Below are 9,404 nucleotides of genomic sequence, written 5' to 3'. Positions count from 1 at the left end.
GTCGCGGATGTGTGACAGGTAGCAACGGGGCAACGGATTTGTCCACCCAGGCTGATTTGAGCGGAGTTTGGCTTAAGACGTTCATCACCGGCATGGGCTTCGACAACAACCACCAACAACTTTACGGCTTACGGTACCTTTCGCGCGCGGGGCTTTCTTCTATGGGCGATCGCAGGAGGCGCCCATTTTGCTGCTCTTACGAAACAATGAGATCACAGTGTTCTAAGGGATAAAGGATTAAATAGTTGAGAGCAAGGGTTTTTTGTTACCGTTTTTTTTTGTTTGTTTGTTTTTTTGGGCAGCTTAGGTACCGCACGCCGCGGAAGTCACCGGTTGCTCAGTTGCCGGTGGCCCCTCTCGGACAGGGAAAACTAAAATCGGACACACCGAACACTAGCGAAGAAACGAGATCGGACATCGAAAGTTATCAACACGCAAACAACACCACAAAGAGACACGCAAAAATGGGAAACATTGGTGGTGCACACATCCAAGAGTGCTGCGATGGAATAGACATAAAGTGTGCGCTGAAGTGCTGAAGACAACGTTGTAAACGTGAATCGGGTGCAGAAACGTCAAAAATGGATCCCGGAAGTTTCCGGATCTTCGGAACTCCGGGATTTATGAATTTGAGCGTAAGAGTTGGTGGTTTGTTTGTGCTTCTGGTTCTATTTTGTCAAACGGTATTGAGCGAGCAATGAATGGTCTCTGGTGATCTCTGATCTGAATCTCCTCCGTCCTCCTCCGTTGTGAGCGATGATGCGGTGATGTTTTCCTTTTTGCTAGCTGTTCGTCCACTGTCCGCCGACTTGTTGGCACGTGGTGAAGCGTGTGACAGCGGCAGTCGCTGTCGCTGTCGGTCGTATACGAAACGGCGGGACTTCACTCCGGGACTTCACTCCATCAGTAAAACGATCACAAGTGGTTGCGCAGGGTTGGTGCCCGTGGTGGTCGTGCCGGAGCGCGGTTCTTCTGGAGCTTCCCGGGGTCCAGATTCCGACCGGCTGTTTTCACCAACGTCCACCACGCTCAGCTCGTCGTCGTCGTCCACCACGTCGGCCCCGGGTGGTCTGGTGGTCGGGCCCGGTTCCTGCTCCTGCTTGTCGTCTACTACGGTGAGTGGCGGGGATTGTGCGCCCGCCACGGCGGTGGGGCTCTCTTCGTTGATGTAGCCCATGAATGGGTCGTCGTGGACTAGCTCGATCTGGGGATCATTCAATCGCATAATATCGATCGACGAAAGCTCGGTCTACAAGCTGCTGGTCGCCGGGTTGGAGGACGACGATACGATCGGGATGCCGGCCAGGTCGTCGTGCGTCAGCAGGTGATGCGGATGCAGCCCCGGATGACCACCGTGGTGACCGTGCTGCTGCTGATGATGGTGCTGTTGCTGCTGCTGCTGAGGGTGATGCTGATGTTGGTGCTGCTGTTGATGTTGCTGCTGCTGTTGCTGTTGCTGGTGCGCGTGCTGGTGTCCGGAGTTGGACCCGCCGGTGTTCTTCTCCTTCTTGATGCGCTGCTTCAGGTGTACCTTGGCGTGGCGCTTCTTCTCGTCCGAGCGGGCAAACTTGCGGCCACAGATGTCGCACGAGAACGGCTTCTCGCCGGTGTGCGTGCGGATGTGCGTCGTCAGGTGGTCGGACCGGCTGAACGAGCGCATACAGATCCGGCACTGGAACGGCTTCTGGCCGGTGTGGATGCGGATGTGTCGCGTCAGCTCGTCCGAGCGCGAGAACCGCCGGTCGCAGTTCTCCACCGGACACGCGTACGGCCGCTCGTGGACGGGCGTTTTGCTCGGCCGGTTCGGGTACTTGCGCGGCTTGACCGGCACCAGCTTCAGCGGCATCGTGCTCTGCTGGTACACCTGCGACAGGATCTCGTGTCCCTTGCTCGTGGCCTGGTTATACTCGGCCAGCTGCACCGCGTACTGCGCTTGCTGGGCGGCCTGGGCCGGTGTCAACCCTCCGAGCTGGCTCGAGTCCGACGTGCACGGGTTCGACGCGGAGTACGGTTCCTGCTTCGGAATGATCGGACCAACCGAGAGCGGCGTGGACGACGGTCCCGGCAGGACCACCGAGCCGTGCTGGGGACTCCCGGCGTACGGATCGACGGGCGAGTCCAGCCACTGGTACTTCTGGCCCATGCCGAGCGCACCGCTGGCACCGCCCCGCCCGTACGCCAGCATGTCCTGGGACTGCATATCGAGCGTGCCGACGCAACTGTTGTAGCTGGGCGGTTGCTTCAGCAGCAGACTGGCACAGTCCATGTTGAGGCCGAGCAGTTCCGCCGAGCCGGCGTGGCCGTGAACGGAGCCATGGCCTCGCTCATCACCAGCCGTCAGCGAGCTGTAGTGGTGCTGCTGGCCTGAGTGCTGCGGGTGGTGCTGTCCGGTGAGGCTGGTGAGCGGTGGCGAGCTCGCCGAAACGCCCGCCGATGGCGCCGCACTGCCGGTGGCCTGTGGTCCGAGCAGCCCAAACATCGGCGCCTGGAACAGACCCTTGTCCGGGCTGGGGAGACTCCAGCTGGCTGGCCCCAGACCACCGCCACCACCACTCGTCGGTGACATCTGACCCGCCGACGAGGACGACAGGACGCCGGACGGTTGCAGCCCCATGCCGGGGCTGGCACCGGTCGTCGTAAAGACGCCACGGTAGGAGATCTTGTTCTCGATCGAAACATCCGCCGCCGACTGCACCCCACCGTCGCCGTGCTGCATGTCGGCACCACCCGTGACGCTGGCCAACCCGGCGACCCGGATTTGTCCGTGGAGCGACTGTTGGTGTTGTTGCTGTTGCTGCTGCTGCTGTTGCTGCTGAGCGCCGGAGGATGGATACATCGTGTTGGTACTGCTGGTGTTGCTAGCCTCTTCCTCGTTGGCGATCGATTGCGGGGTGGTGCGCTCCTGCTTCGTCGGGCTGCAGAGGCTCACACACGGGCTGGAGACGGTCTGCGGCTCCAGCGAGAGATCGTCCGATTCGATCGATCCTGTGAGGGAAGAGATGAACGCAGTGAACGTTATTTAAACCGTTGGCTTGAAACGGGGCGGGAAAAATGAATGAATTCGCGAAACATATCCCACCGCGGGCACCTGGGGTGGCCGAACCAGGTCAGCCCGGGTAGTGTGTGGCCTTGTTAATGGTTTCTTTCCACCTCCGGGATTGGTCTTCCCCCCCTTTTCCCAAGAGTTATCGGAGTCCGAATGGAGTCGGTCCAAGATTTGAAGTTTTAATTGAGACAAAGTAACTCCCCGATAATCGTCTATATCTGATGGGACTTCAAATTGGCCCTATTCCTCAAATACGGAATCAGAGATTCTGTTCAAGACCTCCAACACTTTGTGTCTTGATCGGACACTAAATGTCCGCGGAAAGAAAAAAAATCGATTGCCCGCCAGCTTCACCTTGATCTCAGGTGATCGCGCGGTGATCTCAGGTGTGCTTGCAACTTCCACACTTTGTGCAATTTTCTCGGTAATACGCGAAAAGGGTTGCTTGCGGTTCCAGAGGCGGCCGTCGATGCGGTGCGCCGTATCCACTTAAAAACCACTCTTTGATCAAGCCTTTTAACGCGCTACCGTCCGGGTTCGGGGAGATAATTTTACGACCGAACGCGGCGGCGGCCCCAACTAGCACCCAAAAGTGTCCGTTGGGGCTACCGGTATTGTTATAAATCAACCGAAATTGCTAATTAAAGCGGGAAAGTTCTAATTAGTTTTGACGGTTGCCAATTTCTCTCCTTCTCTCTCTCTCTCCCTCTCTTTTTCTCTCTCTCTGTCACTCGTTCGACGAATAAGTTCGCGGCCTTTCGACGCCAGCTGGAAGTTGCTGTTGAATATGGCGCCTTTTTTTTGGGCAGTTGGGCAACCGATCGACCGACTCCGACCGAAGCGGTGCCTCGGGACAGTGCCAGGGGTGTCTTCGCCAGCAAACAATCCATAAATCTTAGTCCTCGCTCGCTCTCTCGTGCTCTATCGCTCTCGCTGCTGCACCGAAAAAAAAGCGTGTCGATCGTGGTGATCCTTCGACCGTCCGACATGGAAGCCCATAACTCGATCTGGAGCTGGCGCGCCAGCTTGCGGTTCCCAAAATCGAGGGTAAGCCTTCGGCGCGGTTCCCGGGGCCAGATTTCCCGGCCTCGTCAGGAGGCTCTGCTCCGGGGGAGGGGGTTGACTCCTTTCTTGAGTGGAGAGTGGAGTGTGGTGTGACGCTTAATTTATGCTGATAGCGTAATTTATGTTTTCGATACTTCGCCTTCGCCCGCTTCGGAGACGCGATCGCCAGAGACGCAGCTGACCTGAACTGGGAGGGATCGGGGATCCGATCGATCGTCGAGGCGATGCACAGCGGGAGGGCGGGCGGACGGTCGGCCGAGTGATCGTTTGGCCCCGCGGGAACCACATCAATTTCCCGCCCCGCGTGAGGGCTCGTAAGTCAATATTTTGATGATGATGTCGATTTAACGCACACAACACACAGCGCACCCCACCGACGGCGGGCCGGAAATGCTGATTGGCGGCGGGCGGGCGGTCGGCTGGGCGGTTTACCATCGACATCGACTTGTCGATCACCTCCACCACCTTCCGATCTCGGGCCGAACGTGTCAAACATTTGATTCGAATCCATGTTGAGGTTTTTTTGGTCGGAAAGGATCCGGGAATTAGTGTCACATCCGATCGAGCCGGGGAGGGTTCTGGTTCTTAGCGTTGGGAAGGGTTTGGGGAACGATTAAAGTCCCGGGGTCGTGTCAGAGGCGAACATCACCTCCCATCGGTCGGCGCGTTGCTGGAGTTCCAGAACGCGGTCCGGGTCGGGATTGACTTGTGCCGTGCCGTGGATGAGTTATGCTTATGAAAAACGAGGCATCCCTATTAATAGGCCGACACGGCTGGCGACTGGAACGCGACCTGGGCGGTGTGCCGTGCCACGGTTCCTCACCCGGGTTCCGAAGATTAAGAATTAGAAAGCACCGCAACACACCGCCGCTTGCTCGCGATGCGAAGTGGCTCCGAGGGAGACGGCGAGCGCGCGAGAATTAATTCATAAATTATGCTGATGAACGAGACCGTGGGGACCAGGGCGACCGGGGCGCGAGGCTCCCGCCCCGCAAATGGCCCCGGTTTCCATATTCGCAGCATCGCATGTCGCGCGCGCGCGCCCGAGCTGGAATTCGTTGGTGTCTCGAGAGCGCGCCCTCGACGAGGAGGTATTTTTAAGAAGAGTGAAGTCGTCGTCGTCGTCGTTGTTGTCGTGGTTGTTGTTGTTGTGGTTGTTGTGGAGCTCTCGAGCAGCACATTTAAAGCACGGTGCCTCTCTGCGGCTGCGTCGCGCTAAGTGGTTGTTTCGGCGGCCATAGGACATTCCAATTGTGCGCGAGTGCCGCGAGCCACACGCCGTCGTCGTCCCCGCGCTCGGGTAATTAATCGTAGAACGTATTAACGCAGGGTACCCCGAGTACTCTCTGGGTCTCCGAGGCTTGCAAATTCGTTCGACCGCCCGACCCGATTAAGGCAGGAAAAGGCGAATTACGACTGATAAGCGCCAATCTGAAGACCGAGAGGATGGTGGTCGCCTGAAGGGCTCAAATTGGCCGCCGGACACGAAGAGATTTGGGAGACCTGGACCCTGGAACTGGCGGGGCCTCAGCGAGTCCTGGCAAGATGTGCGACCATGCGACCCCGAGTCCATCATCATCCTGCCCATGATTGGTTGCTTCCGCTTGGGCCACTTCCGCCGAGGGCTCATCCGTCATCTTCGGGGATGGCGCAGGCCACACACTCCACGCGTGCCATACTCGAGAGCCAACCTCCGAAAAGCCCGAACCCGCGCACGCGCCCGCGTCCTCTCTCGGAACAGGTTTTGCGAAGGAGTTTCGAGAGGACCAGTGTACAGTGCCCGTCGCCCGTTGTTGAGTGCTGTGTTGCTTTTCGGTTTCCGTAAACCCGTTTCTTTCGCCCGGGCTCTCGGGTCCGTCCTCCCGATGGGCCCCGCGCTTGTTGCTTTTTGTTGTCGCAGTTGTTGCCATTCATCTTGCCTGTTACTTGGGGCTTTTCTGTGTTTTGTCCTTTCTTGTTCTGGTTCTTTTTTATTGTTGTTGCTGTTGTTGTTGTTGTTCTTGGGCCTCACTCAGTTTGATATCTCTTCCGGCTGTCGCCCGGCCGGGCGGGCGCAGAGTGCGGGTGTCCGGCCGTTGCGTCTTCTGCGTGGATTCGTGGGCCTGGAATACTTTGTGGTGTTGTGGCAACGCAAGTCCCGAGTCCCACCTCGGTGGCTCTGCAGGGCTCCGTCCGACCGATCAGAAATGCCCGATATGCCCCGCGGAGTGGAGGTCGTTGTGTCGTGCTACAACCCCGGGAGAGAGAGAGATCGAAACCTCCATCATCATCGTCGACGACGTTGTCATAAGTGAACGCACCTTTTTCCGGTGTCGCTCTTGTTGGGTTCTCGGTTCCCGGTAATTCCAGGATTGTTTCCCGACGGGACCTTTCCCCGTCCCCGTCCCGAGACGTTCCCGAGATTGATAATCTTCCGGGGGTCTTGCGGGGCGCAAGTGGCACCACTCTACGGCCGCCGATTTCGGGCGCAAAACTGATCGATGGTCGGTGAGTCAGAATTTGACAGTTTGTCGCACACCGCACGGCCCCGACGGGATCTCGAGCCCCGTGGACCGGTTCTCGTTCTGGAGGCCGAGACGAGCCTCTCGATTGCCCAGATGAGTAATGAGTTGTCACCCAGCGGAGCGCTAGTAGCTGGATCTTTTGGAGCCTCCATTAATAGCCCGAGGTGCAGTAGCACGACCCGGGACGACGCTCTCTAACAAGCTCAACCACTTCAAACATCAAGATACCGCGCCGGGTGGAGCACTTCTGGACTGCAGACTTCTGGGCTGCTCATTAATTCTACACCTCCTGCCCTAACGAGCGTCGATCAAAATGGTTGACAAAGCGCGACTCAAGTGGTTATTGATTTTCTGGAGCCACAGCCCCAATTACTGGCGACTGGCCTAAGGCTTCGACAGTTCTGAAAGACACTGCTTGAAGGACCTTCTGACACATGGCTAATCTAAAGTAGGAGCGGTTCAAGAAACCCATCCATTTCCATGGCATCAGTCGATGGCCGTACAAAGTTGTGGCCGGCTGGCCTGGTCCAGTAGCTGCCACTAGCTAGTTGCCGTCAGATATTTGGGCCACAGAAAGTGGCAGCGCCGAAGCACCATCCACTTGGACTGTAGTGCCAAATCATTGCACACGATATGGCCACTTTGTTTCGCTACTGTTAGTTGTTAGCAAGAGTTCCAACGACATTTCAGATGTAAAATTTAATTCGAAAAATGTCAAAAGCTGCGTAGACCAGCAAAGAATAAAGTCGTGAAGTTCAGCGGCCGATACTTTCGAAGACATTGGTCCGAATCGGAAGACTCTCGCAGAGTAATCGGTATCGGATCATACTTGTTGCACCGTGCGCGCTGCCGCCGGCCGACGGCATCAGCGCGGGCGAACCGAGGCGATGATAATTTCGCACAATTCCATTACACGCTCCTTCCCGGCACGACCCGACATTAGAGAGCGCAGGACTTTTGATTGACTGCCACTCGCCGTCGCCCGTCGAGAGCTTTCCAAGTGGTTGGCCCGCTTTTCCGGACCCGCTCCAGAGGTCCAGCAGCAGCGTCTCGGTGGTGGTGTACTATCTCGCCCGCTCGGCGGCTCCCGTAATGATCCGACATAATGCTGATTTATGTGACCCTCTCGCTCTTTCTCTCTCTGTCTCCAGAACCACATCCAGTGGCGGTGGCAGTTGATTTCGTTTCCGGCGGATTATTATTTATCGATTGGCCGGCAGTGGTAGTAGTTCGGGTCCAACTCCGCTCCGACCTGAGAAGCGTGCATACGGAACCAGGCTCCTGGCTCGTGATCGGCGGATTAGAAGCGCTGCCCTGTTGCGCTTCCTCTCCCTGCCAGAAGCACGCGGCGGAGCGAGTTAAACGGTGCGCACGATTAATTCTCTTTCCGTCGGGAGCCTTCCAGAGTGGCCACGCGGTTTTCGGTAGTTCGGTAGACATTTGTATAAAACGCCGGCCGATTAATCTTGGGCTGTTAATGAGGGACCGCTCGGCGAGCCCACACAGGGTGTTAATGGAGTGGCCGGTTCTGGATCTGGACACCTCACGTGGAGCACCAGTTCTTCACCGGGTCGCCTGGTGGTCGCCATTTATAACCCCTTCGCTACCCCGGCACTCTGAGGATCGAGTTAGACCATAGGAGTCCAGCACCTTTATGGACGAGACTGCGCTACCTGGGTGAAATGGGTTGAATATTTCTCGAAGGTGTCGGACACTTACCGGTAATCGGTGGCGGTTCGACGACGGTCGACGGACCGAAGAACGAAGGTATGTCACCGGAGGTGGTCACGGGGGTGTTGAGATCGCCGGTCTGTGCGTCGGTCTGCGACTGCGAGTGGTCACCTTCGCCGCCGCCGGCCGACTCGCCGCCCGGGTGATGATGGCCGCCGACGGTGGAACCGGAAGCACTACCGTTCCCAGCGCCGCCGCCGCCGCCGGTGCTCAGCAGACTCAGGTGCGGATGATGATGATGATGGTGGTGGTGCTGCTGCTGCTGTTGCTGCTGATGAGGGTGCTGCGACTGGTGTTGATGCTGGGGCTGGTGCGATGCAGTCACACTCGTCGTCGCGGTCGTGTGGGTCGTGATGGCGGTCGCGTTGGCCGCGGAGGAAGCCACCGCGGACGACGAGGACGAGGCGGACGAAGACGCCACAATCGACGAGCTGGCGGATGAGCTGTGTTGATGCTGTTGATGCTGTTGATGCTGTTGCTGCTGAGAAGTCGAGTGATGATGCTGGTGGTGGTGGTGCGACAAGGACGTCGTACCGGCCGCCTGGTGGTGGTGGTACGGGTGGTACAGGTGGTGATGGTGGTTGTTGTTCGGGGTCGCCGTGCTGTTGTTGTTCAGCCCGAGCGAGGTGGTGGTGGTGCCGGTCTTGAACAGACCGCACGTGTCGAAGCTCAGCACGTTGAAGTGCGCGGCGGCTGCCGACTCGGTCAGCAGGAATGTGTGATGCGGTGGCGCAACCAACGTTTCTAGCCCTTCCATGATCATGGCAGCTGCTGGTGGTCCAGGGGCAACGCCACCTACCGGAGAAAGAATCGGAATCGGAACGGTATGAGTGAAAGGTCCACTAAGACCAGACCTGTGGTCACCACCCCTCGTTGACCCTTCCTTCCGCGCGCGCGCGCGCGTCACTGTTGTGATCGATGTCCAATGAAAATTGCCGATGCTCCACGAAAAACATTCTGCATAACAACAAGCCACTCAACCCCGGCCGGTCGAGAACTCTCCGGCGAGTAAATTGATTCCACCCGAAGTCGGTAACTAGAATAGATCGCACCGAGCG

General features: G+C 57.7%; 1 protein-coding gene across 1 annotated transcript; it reads right to left on the bottom strand.

Annotated features, from left to right (window-relative positions):
- Nucleotides 1–1,249: 1,249 nt before the first annotated feature.
- Nucleotides 1,250–9,124, bottom strand: LOC128272073 (dendritic arbor reduction protein 1). Its single transcript, XM_053009803.1, has 2 exons — nucleotides 8,335–9,124; nucleotides 1,250–2,985 (listed from the first exon to the last, which is right to left on the bottom strand). The coding sequence occupies exons 1-2, from the start codon at nucleotides 9,107–9,109 to the stop codon at nucleotides 1,250–1,252; spliced, it is 2,511 nt and encodes an 836-aa protein (XP_052865763.1). The 5' UTR covers nucleotides 9,110–9,124.
- Between the last annotated feature and the right edge of the window lie 280 nt (nucleotides 9,125–9,404).

The sequence above is a fragment of the Anopheles cruzii genome, chromosome 3 (assembly GCF_943734635.1).
Source record: "Anopheles cruzii chromosome 3, idAnoCruzAS_RS32_06, whole genome shotgun sequence".
Taxonomy (NCBI): domain Eukaryota; kingdom Metazoa; phylum Arthropoda; class Insecta; order Diptera; family Culicidae; genus Anopheles; species Anopheles cruzii.
This window is presented reverse-complemented; position numbering and strand designations above follow the sequence as displayed.